The sequence below is a fragment of the Coregonus lavaretus genome (assembly GCF_964263955.1).
Source record: "Coregonus lavaretus genome assembly, chromosome: 35".
Lineage (NCBI taxonomy): Eukaryota > Metazoa > Chordata > Actinopteri > Salmoniformes > Salmonidae > Coregonus > Coregonus lavaretus.
The window spans coordinates 1,331,700-1,359,114 of NC_140022.1; the positions used below are offsets into that span (position 1 = coordinate 1,331,700).

The following is a 27,415-nucleotide window of genomic DNA, read 5'->3' on the forward strand; positions in this document are numbered from 1 at the left end:
TAGGCCCTATGGTAACAGGAGTATCTTAGGCCCTATGGTAACAGGAGTATCTTAGGCCCTATGGTAACAGGAGTATCTTAGGCCCTATGGTAACAGGAGTATCTTAGGCCCTATGGTAACAGGAGTATCTTAGGCCCTATGGTAACAGGAGTATCTTAGGTCCTATGGTAACAGGAGTATCTTAGGCCCTATGGTAACAGGCAGTCCGGAATATCTATAGTAACAGGCAGTTCAGAGTATCTATGGTAACAGGCAGTCTGGAATATCTATGGTAACAGGCAGTCCGGAGTATCTATGGTAACAGGCAGTTTTGAGTATCTATGGTAACAGGCAAAGCAACTACTATCCAAATCCATCAGAGCAAAGAAAGGTAAATGAGTCAAAAACTGCGAACTGGACACACACCTGTTTATGGGATTTTCAAATGGTCTGTTCTTTCCTTTTCATATTCAGTTTTTGTCCTATCATCCTTGAATCAGATGGATAGTGGATAGGGGTTTAAAGGCCATGGTATATACCCTTTCACTCTGTATGCTATGGCCTCATCTCAGATGGCACCCTGTTCCCTATAAAGTGCACTACTTTCGACCAGACTCCAATGGGCTGTATAGGAAATAAGGTGTAATTTGGGATACAGCCTGTCCACAGAGTGGCGTCACTGGGTCTAAGAATGTCACTTTATTTGCAGTCAGCGTCCAAATCAGCTCAGCAGTGTTGTTAGGACAACAGAACGGTGTTCCCCCGGTAGGTTCCACTTTAAAAGCCCCTCTCTTACTCATTCACTGGCGGCTGCCTTGTGGTCTACACACGCCTTGCAACCGGTTGGTCTGCCTTGTGGTCTACACACGCCTTGCAACCGGTTGGGCTGCCTTGTGGTCTACACACGCCTTGCAACCGGTTGGGCTGCCTTGTGGTCTACACACGCCTTGCAACCGGTTGGGCTGCCTTGTGGTCTACACACGCCTTGCAACCGGTTGGGCTGCCTTGTGGTCTACACACGCCTTGCAACCGGTTGGGCTGCCTTGTGGTCTACACACGCCTTGCAACCGGTTGGGCTGCCTTGTGGTCTACACACGCCTTGCAACCGTTTGGGCTGCCTTGTGGTCTACACACGCCTTGCAACCGGTTGGGCTGCCTTGTGGTCTACACACGCCTTGCAACCGGTTGGGCTGCCTTGTGGTCTACACACGCCTTGCAACCGGTTGGGCTGCCTTGTGGTCTACACACGCCTTGCAACCGGTTGGTGTTTGTCTGTTAGGTTTGACTACTTTACTCAAGGCTCTTTATCTGGTTGATTCATACCATTCACAAGGCACTTCCTGTATATAATGCAAACAAGAAAGTAGCATTTTCAACATTCAAAGTGAATAGAAACAGAGAAATGACATTCATAGTGCTTCCCAGAACGAAAGATGAGGCCCCTTTTATAGTCAATATGATTTATTTGTCAATACTGCTTCAGAGCAAGCAATGACAACGTGTATGTGTATTTTGATACACACAGATTTTATTCACTTTGACCACATAGAAAACATATTCCTCTGACTGAAATATGCTGTTATTAGCATAGATATAGGATGAATTCTAGTTCTGTGGTAATTAGCAGTAAAATAATAGGCTTATATCAACATGGGAATAGAGTTTAATGAGGCACTTTGAAAGGCTGAGAAAATAGATTTAAACAACAATAAATGTTCCGAAAATATAATAAGCATCGTCACTGTAACTCATCCCCTCTGAACACAATACAGCAACAACCACCACATTGATCAGTACAGTCACATGTAAACAGAGTCTGGCTCACCATGAGGGTCTGGCAACATTTCTCACATTACTAATTCAACATAACCAATCATGGTTTCCACCCTTGTCATTAACTGCATCATAAATGGCTTCTATAGGGCCAGAGTTGCTGTAAAAGGAAAGTGAACCATTACTTCCATTGGAAGTAGTCTATAGTAATTATTTGACAGTTATTGAGCCGAGCAAACAGTCTCAGAGGTACCGATACGTTTACATGAATGCACCGGAGATCTCTGCTCTAGTATGCGTAGTTATACAGGCAAACCTGAGCCCATTACATATTTACATTTTAGTCATTTAGCAGACGCTCTTATCCAGAGCGACTTACATTTACATATGTCAAATACTTGAGATGCACTTGATTTAGGCCCTGTGTAGCTCAGTTGGTAGACCATGGCGCTTGCAACGCCAGGGTTGTGGGTTCGATTCCCACGGGGTGCCAGTATGAAAAAAAAATGTATGCACTCACTAACTGTAAGTTGCTCTGGATAAGAGCGTCTGCTAAATGACTAAAATGTAAATTTAGTTTGCCTGGTACACAGGCACCAATGGACTAATCCCAAAAGTGCAAACTCCAAGGGAAATCAAGCGCACCTCAAATATCTTCAAGAATCTAACTCGGGTCAGGCCCCGTATTTACAAAGCAGTTTTGCCCTTTTAAATCATGATGAATAAGAGGTTGGAGCTGATCCTAGATTAGTATTCCTCCTCTGATAGGCTTTGTGGATATGGGCCCTGATCCTGGGTGTTTATCAGAGGGATGTTGTCTTCAATCTCTTATGGCAATACGTTTCATGGCTGCGGCTTCTCATTAGATAATACACTGACATTAGGGCCTGGTCGTCATAACGCCTATCAGAATACGAGTGCTTATCAAGGATCAGATCCTCCCTGTAATCTTTTTCAATATGATCTAAAAAGGCAAAACTGATCAGAGATCAGCACTCTTACGCTGTGAGACACTTTATGAATACTGGCCCAGACATTCACACATACAGCAAGTCTCCATCACATCTGTCCATCTCCATATTGACAGGGGATGTATGTTGTGTTCACCACATCTCCATGTTGACAGGGGACGTACGTTGTGTTCACCACATCTCCATATTGACAGGGGACGTACGTTGTGTTCACCACATCTCCATATTGACAGGGGACGTACGTTGTGTTCACCACATCTCCATATTGACAGGGGACGTACGTTGTGTTCACCACATCTCCATATTGACAGGGGACGTACGTTGTGTTCACCACATCTCCATATTGACAGGGGATGTACGTTGTGTTCACCACATCTCCATATTGACAGGGGACGTATGTTGAGTTCACCACATCTCCATAGTGACAGGGGACGTATGTTGTGTTCACCACATCTCCATATTGACAGGGGACGTATGTTGTGTTCATCTTCCAGTTCTATCCCTGTATTTGGGATTCATTGTAGTTCACACAGTCCATACTGCAAAGCATTGTCCTGCTGCTACGTCGTATTATAATACTCCTCATCACCGCTACATGGCTCTGACTTGATCTCATCTGCTGTGAGTTGGAGGTAGTTCTGTCCCTGACCTGTGGTCCTGGTACACACGTACCACTCCTTAATGTTGGACACCGCCGGAGGCAGCGAGAGCCTAGAAGATGAGCAGTTAGTCCGCGAAGCTACATAATCCCGGGAACTACGTTTCCCAAGAATCCCTGTGAATGACAGGTCTATGGGTTCCGAGGTAGGAGAGGACTTGAGTGCGTTGAGGTGGATCTTCATGTGTTTTCTGAGGGAGCTGGGGTGTGTGTAGGACTTGAAGCAGCCGTGGGCCTTGCAGTCGTACGGTTTGGCGCTGGTGTGGACCTGCGAGTGCTTCTTACGGTCACTGCTGTTGGCAAATTTCCGCAGGCAGCCGGTGAACTCACATTGAAATGGCTTCTCACCTAGAAAAAGAGGTGAAGATATTATGGGGAGGAAATAGAATGTCACATGATATCAGTCACAAGACTAAACATCTTCAACACAACATACAAGGTCCACCCTACTGCTTTTACCATGCACCATCTGTCAGCTTGGAGTTGGTGGAGCTGCGTGAAATATGGCAAACAGTGTCACTTCACTGATTGAGAACAACATCCCTTTCTACAGCTTGCTTCACTGGCTCTCCTTTAAGGTCCTTTGCTTCTTGTCAATGGGCAAACCCCACCACACAATGTAACCTGCTACTCCACAATCAGGCTACTTCCTGAATAGGACTGTGTGTGGAACATGTCAACATGATGACGTGCTCTGCATGTCTGGCAAGCAGTGACTGACCTACTGTATATCATCAGAAATGTTGTCCAATTGTTTAGTTTTAGTATAGGCCCAATGACACTATGTAGAATAACATAACCTTTCACTATGGCCTGAAGGAGACGAAAAGGTAGGTTCTTTTTTGGCATTCCCAGTGTCCTTTATGGAACATAATCTACATACCTGTGTGCGTGCGCGTGTGAATCTTGAGGTTTTCCGACCGAGCGAACACTTTCCCGCAGTCTGGGAAAGTACAGGAGAATGGTTTCTCCCCAGTGTGTACCCTGATGTGGTTTATCAGTTTATATTTGGCTTTAAACGCCTTTCCTTCTCTCAGGCATTCTTCCCACATACAAACATGGCTCAGGGGCTCGAGCCCAGCGACGTGCTCGGTGCTTACGTGGTCCACCAGCTCGTGCATGGAGCTGAAAGTTTGGTCGCATATCCTTTGTTTTGAAGTTCGGTCACGGTGCTCGTGGTCCGTCCATTTGCAGACCAGCTCGGGCTTTATAGGCCTGTTGTTGTTGTTGTTGGAGTATTCCGCATAGGCGCCGGTGGAGGCAGCGCGCGGCGGAGGAGAAGCGATGTATGAGGCCATGGAATTGTTATTGCGGAGCAGAGAGTGGCCATTGTGGCGATGGCGACCACCCGGCCGCTGCATGGTAGTAGAGACGGGCCTCGAGCTGGCTGCCTTACCGTTCTCCGTCCTTTATGCTTCCTGTAGCTGTAGACAGAAACCGCGCTGATTTGGGGAAACCACGTGGATCTTAACGCGGTCCGCCCAGGTTTTGGACTACTGAGGGGCATGAAGCATATTCTGTAAATTGGCCGTAAACCCGGTTAGAACCAGGTGGTCCGTCCCCCCATAGCTGTAAGAAAAACTCGCAGATCTATGGCTGTATCCCAATGTTGTAAAATGGCGTCCTCTCTTCATCTCCTCTTCCTCAGCTCAGGCGGCACTGATCTGAAAAACACAAGAAAGCAATATGGCGGATGAAGGGGATTTCTTTCCTCACTCCAGTCTTTTCAGATCAGTGGAGACGAAGGAAAGGAGATGAGAATATACTCTGAATTATTGAGATGCGCCCCCAGTGGTAAGCATGAGGACGCTTGCCAAGTGAACATCTGTGGCATCTACAGGCCGGGCCCACAGATGCATATCTCAATGCCCTCTATAGCCTATCATGAGAAGCCAGGCCTACTTCAAATGGAATCAATGTTGGCTGATGGATTTTTTTCTCCCCCGATTAACAAAAATAAACGTTGTTTTCTTTTGCCACGTTTGGTTTTGTTATAGCCTATATCTTTTCCTTGGACATTTGTCACAGAATTGAATTGACAATAGAATATCAAATATTTCGTTTGCAGAATATCCACTTTTCATTCTTTATATGGTTTTACACATTCAGTGGACAGTGAGCATCATGGGATGCCATGTTATGTTCCAAAATTAAAGTATCTTGAAGATTCTGCTAATAATTTGGAATCAGATTTCAAAAATGTCCAATGTTATTTTGGTCCAAAAACGGTTTTCTTGTATTTTCCTCTGAGCCTCTAACAGGGCAGGGTTAATGTTTTATGTGTCCATAGAGACACTTCATTCTCTCAGACTGAAAGGTTCTTTTTTTCCCTCCAACCGCAGAGCTGCAGGGCTGCCTTTGAACTTGACTCACTCCTGTGGTGTTGCCAGCAGGACAAAGAGGTCGTGCCGTGCTTAACTGTAACCATGGAGCAATGTAACTTTTTGGGGTCGTTTTTCTCCTTGCTGTAAGTCCATCTTATTCACTTGAAACATAAATATCCTTGGGTTTTTTATTTAGGCCTAACGAAATTGTATGGCTGAGGTGCATCAGTTAAAACAGATTTGACCTTTGATCTGCCATAACATGTGGTTAGCTTGCAAAATGTATTAAACGCTTGTGTGTTAGTGAGTGAAAATATATACTTTCCACACAACTGAATACATATTTTTTTCATATCACTATTCAGCATGCAAGCAACGTAAATGAAGTGACTAGTTTAAGTTTCAAGATTTCACCTAAAATGAGTAATTTTCCCGTTAAGACTTTCCATAGTAATAGAACATGGGCGGAGCAAGCATCGATTAGTCACGAGATGCTTGCCTGTAATTGGTGGAATGGCTGGGATCGATTAGCTGCTGTGGCAAATCAGAGTGCGTTTGGGGAACACCCGGGGTTCTGTAAAAAGGGGAGGTAAGAAGTGCCCATTGAAGACCCTGGGATAAGCATTTTCACGTTGTAGGGAACAGTCATACTTACAAACAGCATTCTGAAGATACACCACGGAGCCACAAGACCTTTATTAATTCCCGGTACATTCCTGTTGAGACTCCTGCAAAACTATCCATTCATAGCTTGCAGGCGTTTTTGCTCCTTAGGGTGCTTAGGAATTCTCTGGCTTATGTTTTGCAGCAAGATATTGAGTCCTCATTTGAGAATGAAACATCTTTTTATTTAGAGCTTTTGGACACTTCTTCAACCGCTTTCTACGCACGCGTACAGTTCAAATATTTACTTTGCGCATCGTTCCATTCATCGAGCCCAGGCTCGTGCTGTGATGCTGTTGGAGGGAGGTCACCAGCACTCAGGCACAGGGGTCAGTGCGAGCGCGTTCCAAAGGCACCACTCAGTGCATTCACCAGCCGAGATGCAGGAGAGAGACCCCAGCTTTATGGAGTCGGTCCACATCGCCACCCAGGGACCCGGGTATGGCCCATCCTACGCCAACTCCACACGGGACTTTATCATGCGCAACCGGGGATTCGGAGACTCTTCCCCTGCCAGCGATCAGCACTCTCTCCTCAGGACTATGGCTGGGTCCCTCCATCACTCACACGTCGAGGGCCAGGGGCATGGACACCTCCTCTTTCCCGGGATGCACGACCAGCACCACGGCTCTGCTAACGTGCTGGGCGGCCGGCTGGGACTACCAGGGGAGGTGTTCGGTAGAGCGGACCAGTATCACCATGTTTCCGGCCCAAGGAGCGACCCTTACGGCCAATATGGGGCTATGGGTCTCAACATGGGCATGGCAGCTCACCACCATCATCACCCAGCCGCGTTCTTCCGCTTCATGCGGCAGCAGTGCATCAAACAAGAGTTGATCTGCAAGTGGATAGACCCGGACCAGCCCGGAGGGGCGAGCCGGTGCTGTGGCAAGACCTACGGCACCATGCACGAGCTGGTTACGCACGTCTCCGTGGAGCACGTCGGTGGGCCCGAGCAGAGTAGCCACACCTGCTTCTGGGAAGAGTGCCCGCGCGAGAACAAATCGTTCAAGGCCAAATACAAGCTGGTGAATCATATTCGGGTGCACACTGGAGAGAAGCCTTTCCCGTGCCCGTTCCCCGGATGCAGCAAGGTCTTTGCGCGCTCGGAGAACTTGAAGATACACAAGAGGACGCACACAGGTAATTCCAAAAGAAATATGTCTGCAGGTTGAATATCTCATGGATATAAACTTCTGTTTTAGATATCTGATTGAGTTTTATATGGAGTGAGGTTATTTAGAACGTTTATAGGCAAATGGCCTTCAAAAATTATGCATAACTCTCCCATGTTTTATTTGGTGATGTGCTTTGGGTTTTATCTGCAGGGCCTATAACTAAATTGTATCAGATATTTTGAGAACAACTGTGACTGTATATATTTATAACAACAAACATATTTAAATTCCTCATTTTGTTCTCTTCCAGGGGAGAAACCGTTCATGTGTGATTTCTTCGGCTGCGACAGACGCTTCGCAAACAGCAGTGACCGCAAAAAACACCTGCACGTTCACACGTCTGACAAGCCCTATCTCTGCAAGATGTGTGACAAGTCCTACACACACCCCAGCTCTCTGAGAAAACATATGAAGGTCCATTTTCTCTCATTACCAAAATATGCTTCTCCTGGACACCTTTGTTCGGTGACAAAAGTGTGGAAACCTTTGTGTCGAAATTGTGGTCATTTTTGAGAGAGAGTGTTTTTTGACGGATTTGTTTTTATTTCTTTCAGGTGCATGATTCTCTGTCAGTAGCAGACACGTCGCCCCGAGCCAGCAGCGGGTATGAGTCCTCGACGCCCCCGGGTTTAGTGTCCCCTGCCTCGGAGACCCAGAGCAACATGTCCCCGGACTCTGCGGTCCTCAGTAGCGGACACAGCAACCTCTCGTCCAACTTCAGTGAGTGGTATGTCTGAGGAGGACCACACTCAAGAGTAACGGGAAAACGACCGCAAAAAAATGAAGCAAAACGACAATGAGCATCTGACTGGCCTAAATGGACGCTTTACGCGCGATTGAAATATGACTCAAGAACGTTGCACTAAAACATTGGAAGCCAAAGAAGAAAATGTCTGATGTCAAAAAACGTTATTTCTTTCGTTGGTTGTTGAATTATCAGTATTATGATTCTCATATCAGTCTTTCGCTGTCATTTTGGGGGCGGTTATTTTTGTAGTTGATTGGGAGTTTGTGATTTGACCATGAAATATTTTAAAGTATTTTAAATAAGTGCCAAAGTTAACCTCAGTTTAATTGTGCACAATTATTTTATTGGAAACAAGTTTTTGTTGAAGTTAACGGGATTTGGGGGGTATGACTTGAAAAGGTTGAATATTCGTTGTCCTCCATGAACGACCTCTTGAGATGCCTATAGTTGAGACATAATTTATATAAAAAGAAAACTGCTGTGTTACTTTGCTGTAATTCTGTTTCCAAACGTGTTAATAAAATGAATCTGATTTTTAAAATGCCTGTCTACGTTCCTTTTTTAATTCGTGGCGCTCTGTGAATGTGGTGCATTAAAACACAGGTCATTTTGAATGGCGGCTCCTTGCACCAACAAGTATGATATGGAATTTATATACAAGTGTAAATTGTATATGTACACATTATTGATTATATATGATAAATTATCATGGATCTTTTCAGAATCATCAATTATTTCTTATTTATTTGGAGCTCCAATAGTTTTTTTTAAAAATTCTTACTTAATCCATAATATGGCAGGACAACTTGGATTGATCACCACAAATTATTGTTTATGAGAAATACAACTTGTTTTGTTATTTCATATTTTTTTTTAATGGTCATTGAAATGAGACCCCTTTAGTTTATTAATTCGACAATTTTAAAAATAAGCACACGAGTAAAATCATCGAGGATAACAAAGTCTGGAGCTGTGTTCGGATTCCCATACTAACATACTGTATACTACATACTCGATTTACGTCACAAATAGTGCGGTTAGTATGAGTATTCGAACACGGCTCGGGTCTTTTTTCCATTGTGGTCCTGTTGTGACGAGATGGCTAGGCAAGACCGGCAACACGGTTGGACACAGTATGGCAGCGAGATACAACAAAAACATACAAACATTTATTTAATTATTGCAGTTACATCGTAAGTGACATTTATATGAGCACAGAAGACATGACAGTTTTTAACCTTCTTTTTAAAGCTGCCCAGAGAGGACGTCGTTTTTATGGGCAGAGGCAACTCATCCCACTGTGAGGCTCCTTCTACAAGAAAGTACCTCTCTCAGCATTACTCCTGAACCTGTAGAAGCACACATTAGCAACACCTGATCTGGAGCTGTGGGTGTGTGCATCCCTAACATGGGGAAAGACAACAGTCAGTTATTTGGCCGCAGAACCATACATAATACTGTAAACCAGACCCAGTCATTTTTGACAGGTTGGAATTTACAAGGCCTGCTACATTCTGTTTTTATACCTGTCATTGCAGTGGACAATAACGAGAAAGAATAGACAGCAGGAAAGAACGGTAAAAGAGTTGGAGAAAGAAGCCTATAGGCTACTCCAAATAAATGCACTGTTGGTTAAGGGCTGTAAGTAAGCATTTCACTGTAATGTCTGCACCTGTTGTATTCGGCGCATGTGGCCAATACAATTTGATTTGATTTGATTGGAATAAACCCGGAAATAGACCCAATTGCATCATTTCAGTTTTTATAGATTTTGTCCTCATTTCCAGATAATAATGAAGATACATTGATATTGTGCGTGACTGTATTCTACTGAATGTATGACACTAAAATTACATTTAGAAAATATAGAATTATGTAATGGATTTCTTCTAGGCTTATCACTGTAAAAGTTCACAAATTCCACATTTCACTAGAGGCCCACTATGTTGATAATATTCAACATAATTGTTGTTCGTATCATTTGAAAAGGTAAGAAAACAGGTGAGAAAATAGATGGACACAGAAGTAAGACGACACTTACATTATAAAAGTAGGTTACTGTATGATCAATTACAGCTAAATACAGTGGAACAAATGTAATCCCTCAAGCTCTACGGTTGTACGTACGGACGTACGTACGTCTACGTACGATAACTCGATTTGATTGGAAGACGGAGCATACGCCCCTATCAACGTCACTCCCTCACCCCGACAGACATGGCGGCGTACATGATCACTCCAACCCTGCAAAGAGTTTTGCTTGCTGCTAAGGTGAGCTGTCAGTTATTGCAACCTTACTCTTGTAGCTAGTTATTTCAAATTCACGAAGAGCTCTTGCAAAACCGAAACACCCGAAAATCTATGCTTTTACTGCAAGTTTCTAGCACAACACAATCGGTTGTCTGTTCGCTAGCAAGTCCGTCTCATTCACAAACCTTCACTCCAGCTGTCTCTCTTCTTTGGTAGTTTGTAAGATGTAAGCATTCCCTACTCTATCTGACATTTCAGTATTGTATTTCGTGGTGTTAATGTTTGTTATATTCGTATTAGAGAATGAATAGCTTCGTCCATTCCTCCTCTGTCAATGTCAAAGCGTCCAAACCGTTAGCATCTTGCTAATAAGTCACACTTCATAACACAAGCCTGAACTGGTTGAACTTTCACCACATGACTAAATGTAGCTGTCTTTGAATGAAAAACTGTCCTTGAATGTAACGTTGTGACCTGAACAGCTATCGTATATCGGGATATGACTTCTTTCCAGCTCAGCAATTCTGGCCGCTATTGGTGTAATAGAAACAAGACAGCTGCCATCACGTTTAACCTTCAGCTCTTTGTGATGTGCGGCATTTGCCCATTATAAAGAATAGCGAAGAGTGGTGTTTCTGATGTTTGAGTGTGGTACTATAACGTTCATGTTTCTGAAATGTTTCCCTGCAGCATGCCTCTTTCCAGTCCAGATGCTGTGTGGTGTCCAGTCGAGTACAGTACTCCACTGTTTATGATGCCAATGAGAAGGTAACATATTACTTACTGGGCGCAGGGCTGTCACAATGATGCATGGAAGGATAGGAGCCTTGTTCCCTCATTTTTTGGGGCACTGAGCACATTTCAGGTCTTGTGAGCGGAAAGTTGTGAGAATTTTGTGCAACTTCCGGCGAGCGTTTACAGTGAACAAAGGCTTTACCCTTACAGTTTTAGACAGTAGCCAACAGGTTATTGTGGCTATTTGAGCATAATGTAGGCCTACCAACAAAACCAATGGAGCAAATCCCAAAACGTTTTCACATGGAAATAGCTTTTGATTTCTATGATATAGCCTACAGTAGCCTATATGTGGTGTTCAATGCAGGCCTACATTGCATGAGACTTTTGAAAACGTTTTTTACATTATGAAGGGATTGACATTAATTATAGATTTTTTTTACTTGGTTTGTAACACCATGGGCCAAATATGTGACTGTAAATTGCATTGTATTGTGTTGTATGATGCAAGAAACCACTTTACAAAATAATATTAATTATTATTACCATACAGAGAATTAGACAATGTAGGCTACCCCTCTGCCTATTGTCTTATTTGCATATTCAAGCCTGTCTCAAAATACAACACTGCCTCTTTAATTAAGACATAAGCTTATTATCTGACTGGCTTTTCAAAGACAGCTTGAAATGTAGCCTACACGTTTTGTTCTCTTGTAGGAAGCAGTAACTCCCCATTGCTGACCTATACTTATGTATAACTGGGCTAATAACTCGCTAACTAGCAAAGAATATCAACAAATGTGCAGATGCGTGGCTGTGATATGAACTGATCTGAAAAGCGCATTCACTGGCAGGTGATTGAAAGATGGCCCTGGGGCTAACAAATGTGCAGATGCGTGGCTCTGATATGAACTGATCTGAAAAGCGCATTCACTGGCAGGTGATTGAAAGATGGCCCGTGGGCTACCCCCCCGCCAATAGGATTCTACTCCGTTGTGCTCTGGCTCTGGCTACTATCAAACCACAGACTCAATCTTGCAAAGTTAGATTTGTTTTGGCTTGTTGCATTGAAAAGGGGCTGATATAATGTTGATTCGAACACAGACATATTTTTTTTTATCTATATAGGGCAAACTAATGGGGTGAAGTTCAATCTCTTGCGTCTCTGCGCGGCATGGCAGTCCTGGAGGAGGAGGAGGAGGTACTCGGCCTTGCTGCACGCGCTCAGTTTAGAGGGAACATTGGATAGAAGTAGTTCTGTATGGCTCACTGGGGGCAGGGCTGTCACATGATGCAAGGAAGGATATGAGTAGTTCTGTATGGAAATTAAATACAGTACTTTGTGTTGACAAACCTCTGATTTAATACAGTACTTTGTGTTGACAAACCTCTGATTAAAAACAGTACTTTGTGTTGACAAACCTCTGATTAAAAACAGTACTTTGTGTTGACAAACCTTTGAAAGCCATGACATGAACCTGAGTAACACAGAATATATTTATTTGTTGCTTAAAGAGTATATGCTTTCTGTCTCTGTCTCTCTAAATGTTATAAGGGGAAACCTTCATTTCCCTCAATCCCCAATATAAACAACATGTCACATCCTCCTAGCTTTGGTCTTTGATCTTCAAACCACCATGCCAACCTTGCCTCTGGCCATAGTGTTTAGCAGTAGGACAGGCAGGGGGTTGAGCTGTGAGTGGGGAGGGGAGGGGGGGGAGGGGGGGGGGGGGGGATAGAGGAAAGACGCTCAGTTTAATAAGGTGTTCAGACCAGAGGAACGGAAAGACTGACAGAACCAGACGCTTTCACTTACTGTGTTCCTACGTGTTTACTGGTACACACACACACACAGGAGCAAATTATTTGTTGTGACAACGACTTCCCAAACTAATCTCTTTTTTCCCTTTCACCTTACTAGACCTTTGATAAGATCCTTATTGCAAACAGAGGAGAGATCGCCTGCAGGGTAAGACTGTTCGCTATGTTAACTAACCAACACTGGCTCTCTGGTTAAAAGCCAGAGACAGGATGAAAGCCCTCATAAGCTACACTATGTTACATCTTTCGACTGCGCCTATTGCAGATCGTAAACATTAAAGCCAATTATTATTGATGTATTGAATAAAAGTTGATAACATGTCTTCTTTGCCTCTGGCAGGTGATGAAAACATGTAAGAAGATGGGCATCAAAACAGTGGCGGTGCACAGTGACGTTGACGCCAGCGCGGTAAGTCTGTCTGGCCTGTAGAGTTGGTGTATATAGGGGATGTTGATGCCAGCGTGGTAAGTCTGTCTGGCCTGTAGAGTTGGTGTATATAGGGGATGTTGATGCCAGCGTGGTAAGTCTGTCTGGCCTGTAGAGTTGGTGTATATAGGGGATGTTGATGCCAGCGTGGTAAGTCTGTCTGGCCTGTAGAGTTGGTGTATATAGGGGATGTTGATGCCAGCGCGGTAAGTCTGTCTGGCCTGTAGAGTTGGTGTATATAGGGGATGTTGATGCCAGCGCGGTAAGTCTGTCTGGCCTGTAGAGTTGGTGTATATAGGGGATGTTGATGCCAGCGTGGTAAGTCTGTCTGGGCTGTAGAGTTGGTGTATATAGGGGATGTTGATGCCAGCGCGGTAAGTCTGTCTGGGCTGTAGAGTTGGTGTATATAGGGGATGTTGATGCCAGCGTGGTAAGTCTGTCTGGCCTGTAGAGTTGGTGTATATAGGGGATGTTGATGCCAGCGTGGTAAGTCTGTCTGGCCTGTAGAGTTGGTGTGTTATATTGACCCCATACAGCCAGAGGTATTGTGGTGTGTTATATTGACCCCATACAGCCAGAGGTATTGTGGTGTGTTATATTGACCCCATACAGCCAGAGGTATTGTGGTGTGTTATATTGACCCCATACAGCCAGAGGTATTGTGGTGTGTTATATTGACCCCATGCAGCCAGAGGTATTGTGGTGTGTTATATTGACCCCATACAGCCAGAGGTATTGTGGTGTGTTATATTGACCCCATACAGCCAGAGGTATTGTGGTGTGTTATTGACCCCACACAGCCAGAGGTATTGTTTTGTGTTATATTGACCCCATACAGCCAGAGGTATTGTGGTGTGCTAAATGAGAAGGTAGGTTGTATTTAAATGCTGTATAAATCACATAGTAGGCCTTTAACTGGGTGTAATATTGACATCCCAGCACCAAGCCTCTCTTTTGGTCAGACAGGCGGGTAGACACGGTTGTTTATTGGGCTCCTCTAGTCGCCAAGGTGACAAACATTCCGAAACGTTGACCATGACTCAAGGGGTAAATGGGGGACTGTTGACTACCCACCAAAATGTCCTCCGGAGTCCCTACAGTGGATGTTAATGTTAATACTGTTGTATGTCCCGTGTAGCTCAGTTGGTAGAGCATGGTGCTTGCAACGCCAGGGTTGTGGGTTCGATTCCCATGGGGGACCAGTATGAAAATATATGCATTCACTAACTGTAGTCGCTCTGGATAAGAGCGTCTGCTAAATGACTAAAATGTAAATGTATGTCAATGGACCAGCTGTATATCAATGTAATGGACCAAGTACGGCCCGTAAGATGGACCAGGTGTATATCAATGTAATGGACCAAGTACGGCCCGTAAGATGGACCAGGTGTATGTCAATGTAATGGACCAAGTACGGCCCGTAAGATGGACCAGGTGTATGTCAATGTAATGGACCAAGTACGGCCCGTAAAATGGACCAGGTGTATGTCAATGTAATGGACCAAGTACGGCCCGTAAAATGGACCAGGTGTATGTCAATGTAATGGACCAAGTACGGCCCGTAAGATGGACCAGGTGTATGTCAATGTAATGGACCAAGTACGGCCCGTAAGATGAACCAGGTGTATGTCAATGTAATGGACCAAGTACGGCCCGTAAAATGGACCAGGTGTATGTCAATGTAATGGACCAAGTACGGCCCGTAAAATGGACCAGGTGTATGTCAATGTAATGGACCAAGTACGGCCTGTAAGATGGACCAGGTGTATGTCAATGTAATGGACCAAGTACGGCCTGTAAGATGGAGCAGGTAATAGTGAAGTCCCGTTGACCTGTGGATGTGTTGTACAGGTTTTTAAGTGTTGTTTAGGTGTGTAGAGCAGACATGATGCCTCCCTTAGCACTTCTTTGTTAAGAGACGCAGGGAACCAACTGGCCTATAACCCCCTTCCCTCCCCCCGACCCACACACACTCTCTCCTTCTGCCACCTTGTTGATCCAGATGTTGATGTTAATCCCGTGGAATGTGTCCTGGTGGTGACAGTGTCTGTCACTCAATCTGCTGAGGGTCTGTCTCCATGGGGGGGTGTTGGGGCGATGCTGGTGATGTGAGATTTAGAAGATAATATGGCCGCCTGGCCTTGATGTTGTGTCTTCAAAACATCACACTCACCCAATGAAGAATTCCTTCCGTTTTACAGCTTCTTTAACTTAACAGACAACGTCTGTGTCAGATGAATGTACCACAGTTGGTGCTTTGGACAGTTTGTCCTCTTGAATATTTCTGTCTAAAGTTATTTAAAATGATGCTACAGAGGTTTTGTACAATTTCAGCCAGTAGTGCTCAATAGCCAAAACGGGTCACTGAAAATTGGGCACAACGTCATCCATTTAGTGTAATATGTTAGGTCCTGCAAAAAAAACAAAATGTCTCCTGTAATTCATATATGTTACGAATTCCAATTCGTACAATATGTTAAGAATTTGTAAGTGCTTAAGATCCCGTTCAACCTGCAGCACCTGCAGTGCCATTTGGTAGCAGTGTCTGCAGTGCCATTTGGTAGCAGTGTCTGCAGTGCCATTTGGTAGCAGTGTCTGCAGTGCCATTTGGTAGCAGTGTCTGCAGTGCCATTTGGTAGCAGTGTCTGCAGTGCCATTTGGTAGCAGTGCCAGTGTCTGCAGTGCCATTTGGTTGCAGTGCCATTTGGTTGCAGTGCCAGTGTACCATATGATTGATGCTTTGGCTTCCTCTTTTCATCTTTAATATTGTTGTTTCTCTCTGTGCCGATCCAGGTCCTATTTCCTTGATTCTCTGTGCCGATCCAGGTCCTATTTCCTTGATTCTCTGTGCCGATGCAGGTCCTATTTCCTTGATTCTCTGTGCGCGTTGCAGGTCCTATTTCCTTGATTCTCTGTGCCGATGCAGGTCGTATTTCCTTGATTCTCTGTGCCAATGCAGGTCCTATTTCCTTGATTCTCTGTGCCGCTCCAGGTCCTATTTCCTTGATTCTCTGTGCCGCTCCTGGTCCTATTTCCTTGATTTTCCAGGTCCATGTGAAGATGGCTGACGAGGCGGTGTGTGTAGGCCCCGCCCCCACCAACAAGAGTTACCTCAACATGGAAGCCATCATGGACGCCATCAGGAAGACTGGATCCCAGGCCGTGAGTTTCATGACACACATTGACACACACACAGATACGCACACAACAAACACACAACAGACACACACCAACATTTAAACACACAACACACACACCAACATTTAAACACACAACACACACACACCAACATTTAAACACACAACACACACACACCAACATTTAAACACACAACACACACACACACCAACATTTAAACACACAACACACACACACCAACATTTAAACACACAATACACACACACACCAACATTTAAACACACAATACACACACACACCAACATTTAAACACACAATACACACACACACCAACATTTACACACACACAACACACACACACACACCAACATTTAAACACACACACACACCAACATTTACACACACACCTGTAGCTCAGTTGGTAGAGCATGGCGCAGGGTTGTGGGTTCGTTTCCCACGGGGGGCCAGTATGAAAATGTATGCACTCACTATCTGTAAGTCGCTCTGGATAAAAGCATCTGCTAAAATGACAACAACAAAAAAACACACACACGGTTATGTTCGCTAATAATAATAATATATATAAATATAGTATTAATATAATATCTAATGTTTTGCGCCTTTTCTTTTCTCTTATGTTTCTGAAGGTGCATCCGGGCTACGGCTTTCTGTCTGAAAATAAAGAGTTTGCCAAGAGACTGGTGAGTAGTGCTGGGATTTACAAGTCTTGGGAACACACACAGCTCTCTCTCTCCCCCTCTGTTTCCCTTATCAACAGGCCTCGACACCCCCTGAAGTTAATTTTATTAAGGGTGTGATTCTCCGGGTGAAAACCTGATTTGAAAACTTAACACACAGACACCAAAAGGCTCACTTGATGATAAGAAAATTAACACCGTCTTTCAAATTATTTTAAGTCATTTACTTAAAAGAAAAAAAAAATAAGTTATACCCCCACATTACATACCTGATGGCCTGCAGACAGACACAAGACCCTTCAGACATTTAGCTGTTGATGCACTAGTTTCCCCCCACACTTTAACTCACTATAAAGCTGCTTACATGGCATATCATGCAAGGCCATGGAACCATGCCATTATGCAAGGCTGTGTTACTATGTCGACGCTAAACCTCACCTAGTTCCACAGGTAAATGGCATACATATTTACCTCCTGGTTAACTAAGTACCTCTCCCACCATCATTCAATGTCCTAAATCAACCCCGACATCTCTCCCTCCCATCTCTCCCTCCCATTGTGGCATATCATGCAAGGCACCCGAAGGTGGGCCATTGTACATTGAAGCTAATCCCACAGGTAAATGGCATATTTTACTTAATTGTCAACTAAAAATCTCCTACCCGCTCCCATGTTTTGAATCAAGCCCAATGCCCAATATCTCCCGTCCCCCATTCCTATTGTGCTGTCCTGGAACGAGGCTCTGTATGTGAGTGGGCCGTCCACTAGGCCGTCCACTGCCTTCTGGGAGCCTGCTGTGGAAATGGAGATGTCATTACATTAGCAGCTCAATGGGCCTCCCCCTCCTGTAACAGCGGGTGAATAGTTAGTGCAAGGTTTACGCATTGCAAAGCGCTCTGAGGGGGTGGGGGTTGGGGGGGGTCCGTATGGCTCTGGGCTGGGTGATAGGGGGTGAAGCTGGAGGGGAGGGGGAGATTAGGGTTCTGTTAGCATGAGAAAGAACCTCAGGCTGAATAGAGTGAAGGAATACGGGGGATGGATGGAGGGATGGAGGGAGGGAGGGAGGGAGGGATGGAGTATAGAACAATGTATTGTCCGTCCCTCAATGCGTCGGTGGATCCCCTCCATTTAAAATACATTTTAATTATTTTGGGACTCTGCAGACAAACACAAGCATTTCACACTTCCGTTGAGCACGCTAGGACACATGCACCCACTTAACTTAGGCGGCCACTTAGGCCCTCTCTTATTGTTGGAGGCTCTTCATTTGTTTGCGCCTGGTAGGATGGTGTGTGGGGCTCCACTCACTAGTGTGTTAAGAACAGCCGTTTGGACGTGAGAGGATGAGTGAGGTCTGAAAAGGCTCAGGCAGGTTTATTGTCATTAAATAGTGAGATTTCACAACATGGCACCAGAGGAGGGAGGATAAATGTTTGTCATTGTGTGTCCTCATTTAGATCAGGGTTTCCCAAACTCGGTCCTGCCCCCCCCTTCCCCCCCGGGTGTATGTTTTGTTTTTTCATATAATCAAAGCTTGATGATGAGTTGATCCTGGGGCCCCTCCCCCGGGTGCACGTTTTTTGCGCTGATTCAAATAACCGAGTTTAGGAAACCCTGATTTAGAGGATGATAGGTTGTGTGTTTGTCATTGTGTCCTCGTCTAAAGGACGATAGGTTGTGTGTTTGTCCTCATCTAAAGGACGATAGGTTGTGTGTTTGTCCTCATCTAAAGGACGATAGGTTGTGTGTTTGTCCTCATCTAAAGGACGATAGGTTGTGTGTTTGTCCTCATCTAAAGGACGATAGGTTGTGTGTTTGTCCTCATCTAAAGGACGATAGGTTGTGTGTTTGTCCTCATCTAAAGGACGATAGGTTGTGTGTTTGTCCTCATCTAAAGGACGATAGGTTGTGTGTTTGTCCTCATCTAAAGGACGATAGGTTGTGTGTTTGTCCTCATCTAAAGGACGATAGGTTGTGTTTGTCCTCGTCTAAAGGACGATAGGTTGTGTGTTTGTCCTCGTCTAAAGGACGATAGGTTGTGTGTTTGTTCTCATCTAAAGGACGATAGGTTGTGTGTTTGTCCTCGTCTAAAGGACGATAGGTTGTGTGTTTGTCCTCGTCTAAAGGACGATAGGTTGTGTGTTTGTCCTCATCTAAAGGACGATAGGTTGTGTGTTTGTCCTCATCTAAAGGACGATAGGTTGTGTGTTTGTCCTCATCTAAAGGACGATAGGTTGTGTGTTTGTCCTCATCTAAAGGACGATAGGTTGTGTGTTTGTCCTCATCTAAAGGACGATAGGTTGTGTGTTTGTCCTCATCTAAAGGACGATAGGTTGTGTGTTTGTCCTCATCTAAAGGACGATAGGTTGTGTTTGTCCTCGTCTAAAGGACGATAGGTTGTGTGTTTGTCCTCGTCTAAAGGACGATAGGTTGTGTGTTTGTTCTCATCTAAAGGACGATAGGTTGTGTGTTTGTCCTCGTCTAAAGGACGATAGGTTGTGTGTTTGTCCTCGTCTAAAGGACGATAGGTTGTGTGTTTGTCCTCGTCTAAAGGACGATAGGTTGTGGGTTTGTCCTCGTCTAAAGGACGATAGGTTGTGTGTTTGTCCTCGTCTAAAGGACGATAGGTTGTGTGTTTGTCCTCGTCTAAAGGACGATAGGTTGTGTGTTTGTCCTCGTCGAAAGGACGATAGGTTGTGTGTTTGTTCTCATCTAAAGGACGATAGGTTGTGTGTTTGTCCTCGTCTAAAGGACGATAGGTTGTGTGTTTGTCCTCATCTAAAGGACGATAGGTTGTGTGTTTGTCCTCATCTAAAGGACGATAGGTTGTGTGTTTGTCCTCATCTAAAGGACGATAGGTTGTGTGTTTGTCCTCATCTAAAGGACGATAGGTTGTGTGTTTGTCCTCATCTAAAGGACGATAGGTTGTGTTTGTCCTCGTCTAAAGGACGATAGGTTGTGTGTTTGTCCTCGTCTAAAGGACGATAGGTTGTGTGTTTGTTCTCATCTAAAGGACGATAGGTTGTGTGTTTGTCCTCGTCTAAAGGACGATAGGTTGTGTGTTTGTCCTCGTCTAAAGGACGATAGGTTGTGTGTTTGTCCTCGTCTAAAGGACGATAGGTTGTGGGTTTGTCCTCGTCTAAAGGACGATAGGTTGTGTGTTTGTCCTCGTCTAAAGGACGATAGGTTGTGTGTTTGTCCTCGTCTAAAGGACGATAGGTTGTGTGTTTGTCCTCGTCGAAAGGACGATAGGTTGTGTGTTTGTTCTCATCTAAAGGACGATAGGTTGTGTGTTTGTCCTCATCTAAAGGATGATAGGTTGTGTGTTTGTCCTCGTCTAAAGGATGATAGGTTGTGTGTTTGTCATTGTAGGTCCTCATCTAGAGTAGTTTTCATAAGGGCGGTGTGTTTGTCTAGATATGGTTAAAATAGGTTAGAAAGATGGAATTGTACCAGTGCCTTCAGAAAGTATTCATACCCCTTGACAGCAGAATTATCTCTGGGTCGAGTCCCTCTCTTCTCTGCCTTTGTCCCGTGGGCCGTGCTATGGGAACCAGGGACCATTCACTTTAACGGTGCTGAATTGGGAGTCGTTGAGGGTGAATCTCCATACTAATAACAGGCCCTTAGGCTACGGCCCAAGTGGCACCCTATTATTCCCTATATAATTCACTACTTTTGACCAGAGCCCAGTCAAAGTAGTGCACTATATAGGGAATAGGGTGCCATTTGAGACACAGCCTTACTGCCCTGCTGTAGGCATGACGATAGGCCCTGAGGCTCTGCCACAGTGTATCAGGCAGGAAGCAATATCCAACTGGCTCTATACAACACAAAGACAACGGTAGAGAAAGAGAGAACGAGCTCCCCTCTTCCCGCCCCCCTTTCTTTCTCTGTTTATAGGCCTTAAACAGCGCCACGTTTCCAGGGGCTGGTGCGTAATGTATAAGGGGCAGATTGGACCTCAGGACAGTTTCCAGGGGCTGGTGCGTAATGTATAAGGGGCAGATTGGACCTCAGGACAGTTTCCAGGGGCTGGTGCGTAATGTATAAGGGGCAGATTGGACCTCAGGACAGTTTCCAGGGGCTGGTGCGTAATGTATAAGGGGCAGATTGGACCTCAGGACAGTTTCCAGGGGCTGGTGCGTAATGTATAAGGGGCAGATTGGACCTCAGGACAGTTTCCAGGGGCTGGTGCGTAATGTATAAGGGGCAGATTGGACCTCAGGAGACTAGGCCTCAGCTATTACAGCCTGAAGTGGTTTGTGTTGACTTCCCAAGACAGCACTGAAAATAAATGGTTGTGATGGAGTTGTGTATGTTGTTCCTGTATAATTGACATATTTCACACTTTTTACTTATTTTTGCACTTACTAGCTTTGACTTTGCTGATAGCTACTTTATTGAGGAAAAATGTACTGACTATGACCTGAGATGAGGTTGTGCCACCTGGCTATATTAAGAGGAATGCACTAACTGTAAGTCGCTCTGGATAAGAACGTCTGCTAAATGACAAAAATGTAAATGTACATTTGTGAATATACTGAAATTTGTGAAATATTATGTCAAAATCGTTTAAATTATTGAGCTATGCCTGGTACAATGGAACCAATGCAACCACAATAGTTCAAAAAGTTCTATACTGACCCTGGTCTGTTAATCATGTAGGTTGGTATAGGTAGCAGCTCTATACTGACCCAGGTCTGTTAATCATGTAGGTTGGTATAGGTAGCAGCTCTATACTGACCCAGGTCTGTTAATCATGTAGGTTGGTATAGGTAGCAGCTCTATACTGACCCAGGTCTGTTAATCATGTAGGTTGGTATAGGTAGCAGCTCTATACTGACCCAGGTCTGTTAATCATGTAGGTTGGTATAGGTAGCAGCTCTATACTGACCCTGGTCTGTTAATCATGTAGGTTGGTATAGGTAGCAGCTCTATACTGACCCTGGTCTGTTAATCATGTAGGTTGGTATAGGCAGCAGCTCTATACTGACCCTGGTCTGTTAATCATGTAGGTTGGTATAGGTAGCAGCTCTATACTGACCCAGGTCTGTTAATCATGTAGGTTGGTATAGGTAGCAGCTCTATACTGACCCTGGTCTGTTAATCATGTAGGTTGGTATAGGCAGCAGCTCTATACTGACCCAGGTCTGTTAATCTTGTAGGTTGGTATAGGTAGCAGCTCTATACTGACCCTGGTCTGTTAATCATGTAGGTTGGTATAGGTAGCAGTTCTATACTGACCCTGGTCTGTTAATCATGTAGGTTGGTATAGGTAGCAGCTCTATACTGACCCAGGTCTGTTAATCATGTAGGTTGGTATAGGTAGCAGCTCTATACTGACCCAGGTCTGTTAATCATGTAGGTTGGTATAGGTAGCAGCTCTATACTGACCCAGGTCTGTTAATCATGTAGGTTGGTATAGGTAGCAGCTCTATACTGACCCTGGTCTGTTAATCATGTAGGTTGGTATAGGTAGCAGCTCTATACTGACCCTGGTCTGTTAATCATGTAGGTTGGTATAGGCAGCAGCTCTATACTGACCCAGGTCTGTTAATCATGTAGGTTGGTATAGGTAGCAGCTCTATACTGACCCAGGTCTGTTAATCATGTAGGTTGGTATAGGTAGCAGCTCTATACTGACCCAGGTCTGTTAATCATGTAGGTTGGTATAGGTAGCAGCTCTATACTGACCCTGGTCTGTTAATCATGTAGGTTGGTATAGGTAGCAGCTCTATACTGACCCTGGTCTGTTAATCATGTAGGTTGGTATAGGTAGCAGCTCTATACTGACCCTGGTCTGTTAATCATGTAGGTTGGTATAGGTAGCAGCTCTATACTGACCCTGGTCTGTTAATCATGTAGGTTGGTATAGGTAGCAGCTCTATACTGACCCAGGTCTGTTAATCATGTAGGTTGGTATAGGTAGCAGCTCTATACTGACCCTGGTCTGTTAATCATGTAGGTTGGTATAGGCAGCAGCTCTATACTGACCCAGGTCTGTTAATCATGTAGGTTGGTATAGGCAGCAGCTCTATACTGACCCTGGTCTGTTAATCATGTAGGTTGGTATAGGTAGCAGCTCTATACTGACCCAGGTCTGTTAATCATGTAGGTTGGTATAGGTAGCAGCTCTATACTGACCCAGGTCTGTTAATCATGTAGGTTGGTATAGGTAGCAGCTCTATACTGACCCTGGTCTGTTAATCATGTAGGTTGGTATAGGTAGCAGTTCTATACTGACCCAGGTCTGTTAATCATGTAGGTTGGTATAGGTAGCAGCTCTATACTGACCCTGGTCTGTTAATCATGTAGGTTGGTATAGGTAGCAGCTCTATACTGACCCTGGTCTGTTAATCATGTAGGTTGGTATAGGTAGCAGCTCTATACTGACCCTGGTCTGTTAATCATGTAGGTTGGTATAGGTAGCAGCTCTATACTGACCCAGGTCTGTTAATCATGTAGGTTGGTATAGGTAGCAGCTCTATACTGACCCTGGTCTGTTAATCATGTAGGTTGGTATAGGCAGCAGCTCTATACTGACCCAGGTCTGTTAATCATGTAGGTTGGTATAGGCAGCAGCTCTATACTGACCCTGGTCTGTTAATCATGTAGGTTGGTATAGGTAGCAGCTCTATACTGACCCAGGTCTGTTAATCATGTAGGTTGGTATAGGTAGCAGCTCTATACTGACCCAGGTCTGTTAATCATGTAGGTTGGTATAGGTAGCAGCTCTATACTGACCCTGGTCTGTTAATCATGTAGGTTGGTATAGGTAGCAGTTCTATACTGACCCTGGTCTGTTAATCATGTAGGTTGGTATAGGTAGCAGCTCTATACTGACCCAGGTGTGATTGTCTGTCTCAATGGTTCCAGTGTATGGTTATTCTCTGATGTGATGATGATGATGGTGGTAATGTTATTGTTGGTGTCCTGCAGGCTGCAGAAGACGTGGTGTTCATAGGACCTGACACCCACGCCATCCATGCCATGGGCGACAAGATCGAGAGCAAGCTTCTTGCCAAGGCAGCCAATGTCAACGTCATCCCCGGGTACGACGGGGTCGTCGAGGTGAGCTACACCGTCAACATGGTTGGCCTGGCAACAACTTTCAGCAAGCGTATGAGCATCCTAGCAACAAATCAAATCAAACTTGATCTAAAGTGCATTTCACACTTCAAATAACACTCAGATCTCTTCTTCTTCCTCATCCCCTCATTCTACACACACACCTTTCTTTTCCTCTCTCCTCTCTTCCCTCGCTCTATATCTCCTTCTCTCTCCATCTCCCCCCTCTCTCTCCTCCACCTACAGTACCAGTCAAAAGTTTGGACACACCTACTCATTCAAGGGTTCTTCTTCATTTGTACTATTTTCTACATTGTAGAATAATAGTGAAGACATCAAAACTGTGAAATAACACATGGAATCATGTAGTAACCAAAAAAGTGTTAAACAAATCAAAATATATTTTAGATTCTCCAACGTAGCCACCCTTTGCCTTGATGACAGCTTTGCACACTCTTGGCGTTCTCTCAATCAGCTTCATGAGGTAGTCACCTAGAATGCTTGAAGGAGTTCCCACATATGCTGAACACTTGTTGGCTGCTGTTCCTTCACTCTGCGGTCCAATTCATCCCAAACCATCTCAAGTTGGGTTGAGGTCGGGTGATTTGTGGATGCCAGGTCATCTGAAGCAGCACTCCATCACTCTCCTTCTTGGTAAAATAGCCCTTACACAGCCTGGAGGTGTGTTGGGTTATGTCCTGTTGAAAAACAAATGATAGTCCCACTAAGCGCAAACCAGATGGGATGGCGTATCGCTGCAGAATGCTGTGGCAGCCATGCTGGTTAAGTGTGCCTTGAATTCTAAATAAATCACAGACAGTGTCACCACCAAAGCACCCTCACACCACCACCTCCATGCTTCACGGTGGGAATCACACATGCGGAGATCATCCGTTCACCTACTCTGCATCTCACAAAGACACAGCGGTTGGAACCAGAAATCTCAAATTTGGACTCATCAGACCAAAGGACACATTTCCACCGGTCTAATGTCCATTGCTCGTGTATCTTGGCCCAAGCAAGTCTCTTCTTATTGGTGTCCTTTAGTAGTGGTTTCTTTGTAGCAATTCGACCATGAAGGCCTGATTCATGCAGTCTCCTCTTAACAGTTGATGTTGAGATGTGTCTGTTACTTGAACTCTGTGAAGCATTTATTTGGGCTGCAATCTGAGGTGCAGTTAATTGCCGATTTCTGAGGTTGGTAACTCTAATTAACTTATCCTCTGCAGCAGAGGTAACTCTGGGTCTTCCTTTCCAGTGGCGGTCCTCATGAGAGCCAGTTTCATCATAGTGCTTGATGGTTTTGCGACTGCACTTGAAGAAACGTTCAAAGTTCTTGAAATGTTCCGGATTGACTGACCTTCATGTCTTAAAGTAATGATGGACTGTTGTTTCTCTTTGCTTATTTGAGCTGTTCTTGCCATAATATGGACTTGGTCTTTTACCAAATAGAGCGGTCTTCTGTATACCACCCCTACCTTGTCACAACACAACTGATTGGCTCAAACACATTAAGAAGGATACAAATTCAACAAATTAACTTTTAAGAAGGCACACCTGTTAATTGAAATGCATTCCAAGTGATTACCTCATGAAGATGGTTGAGAGAATGCCAAGAGTGTGCAACGCTGTCATCAAGGCAAAGGGTGGCTATTTGAAGAATCTCAAATATAAAATATGTTTTGATTTGTTTCACGCTTTTTTGGTTACTACATGATTCCATATGTGTTATTTCATAGTTGTGATGTCTTCACTATTATTCTACAATGTAAAAAATAGTACAAATGAAGAAGAACCCTTGAATGAGTAGGTGTGTCCAAACTTTTGACTGGTACTGTAGGTGGAGAGGAGGGAGAGGGGGGAGAGGAGAGGGGGGAGATGGAGAGAGAAGGAGATATAGAGCGAGGGAAGAGAGGAGAGAGGAAAAGAAAGGTGTGTGTGTGTAGAATGAGGGGATGAGGAAGAAGAAGAGATCTGAGTGTTATTTGAAGTGTGAAATGCACTTTAGATCAAGTTTGATTTGTTGCCAGGATGCTCATACGCTTGCTGAAAGTTGTTGCCAGGACACCCTCTCCTCTCCTCTCCCCCTCTCTCTCCTCTCCCTCCCCTCCTCTCTCCCTCTCTCTCCTCTCCCTCCCCTCCTCTCCCCTCTCTCTCTCCTCTCCCCCTCTCTCTCCTCTCCCTCCCCTCCTCTCTCCTCTCCCTCCCCTCCTCTCCCTCCTCTCTCCCCCCTCTCCCCTCTCTCTCTCTCCCCTCTCTCCCCTCTGCATGAGTCTCAATTTGGTGTTTGTCCCATTTTGTGAATTCTTGGTTGGTGAGCGGACCCCAGACCTCACAACCATAAAGGGCAATGGGTTCTATAACTACTGATTCAAGTATTTTTAGCCAGATCCTAATTGGTATGTTGAATTTTATGTTCCTTTTGATGGCATAGAAGGCCCTTCTTGCCTTGTCTCTCAGATTGTTCACAGCTTTGTGGAAGTTACCTGTGGAGCTGATGTTTAGGCCAAGGTATTTATAGTTTTTTGTGTGCTCTAGGGCAACGGTGTCTAGATGGAATTTGTATTCGTGGTCCTGGCAACTGGACCTTTTTTGGAACACCATTATTTTTGTCTTACTGAGATTTACTGTCAGGGCCCAGGTCTGACAGAATCTGTGCAGAAGATCTAGGTGCTGCTGTAGGCCCTCCTTGGTTGGGGACAGAAGCACCAGATCATCAGCAAACAGTAGAAAGTTTGACTTCAGATTCTAGTAGGGTGAGGCCGGGTGCTGCAGACTGTTCTAGTGCCCTCGCCAATTCATTGATATATACAGTATGTAGAAGAGGATGGGGCTTAAACTGTGGAAAGAAATGTGTATGTTTTTCCCCCAACTCCACTTTCCATCAATTTGTATAGCAGGCCCTCATGCCAAATTGAGTCAAAAGCTTTTTTGAAATCAACAAAACATGAGAAGACTTTGCCTTTGTTTTGGTTTGTTTG

General features: G+C 44.6%; 3 protein-coding genes across 4 annotated transcripts in view; 2 read left to right on the top strand and 1 right to left on the bottom strand.

Annotated features, from left to right (window-relative positions):
* Window positions 1-1,632: 1,632 nt before the first annotated feature.
* Window positions 1,633-5,384, bottom strand: LOC311109812 (uncharacterized protein). Its single transcript, XM_084152808.1, has 2 exons — window positions 4,265-5,384; window positions 1,633-3,729 (listed from the first exon to the last, which is right to left on the bottom strand). Exons 1-2 carry the CDS (start codon window positions 4,740-4,742, stop codon window positions 3,284-3,286), a joined length of 924 nt encoding a protein of 307 aa, XP_084008934.1. The 5' UTR covers window positions 4,743-5,384; the 3' UTR covers window positions 1,633-3,283.
* A 692-nt stretch (window positions 5,385-6,076) lies between these two features.
* Window positions 6,077-8,831, top strand: LOC311109810 (zinc finger protein ZIC 2-like). Its single transcript, XM_084152806.1, has 3 exons — window positions 6,077-7,511; window positions 7,797-7,960; window positions 8,101-8,831. The coding sequence occupies exons 1-3, from the start codon at window positions 6,659-6,661 to the stop codon at window positions 8,281-8,283; spliced, it is 1,200 nt and encodes a 399-aa protein (XP_084008932.1). The 5' UTR covers window positions 6,077-6,658; the 3' UTR covers window positions 8,284-8,831.
* Window positions 8,832-10,493: 1,662 nt separating this feature from the next.
* The window catches only part of pcca (propionyl-CoA carboxylase subunit alpha), a 40,789-nt gene continuing 23,867 nt past the window's right edge, over window positions 10,494-27,415 (top strand). For both annotated transcript variants that reach the window (XR_014610638.1, XM_084152793.1), the window contains exons 1-7: window positions 10,494-10,565; window positions 11,235-11,312; window positions 13,201-13,248; window positions 13,441-13,509; window positions 16,576-16,689; window positions 17,313-17,366; window positions 24,306-24,437. Coding sequence is in view for 1 of the 2 variants with exons in the window: in XM_084152793.1 (XP_084008919.1) it covers window positions 10,512-10,565; window positions 11,235-11,312; window positions 13,201-13,248; window positions 13,441-13,509; window positions 16,576-16,689; window positions 17,313-17,366; window positions 24,306-24,437 (549 nt within the window). In the remaining variant the exon portion in view is untranslated. The remainder of the gene's footprint in view (window positions 10,566-11,234; window positions 11,313-13,200; window positions 13,249-13,440; window positions 13,510-16,575; window positions 16,690-17,312; window positions 17,367-24,305; window positions 24,438-27,415) is intronic.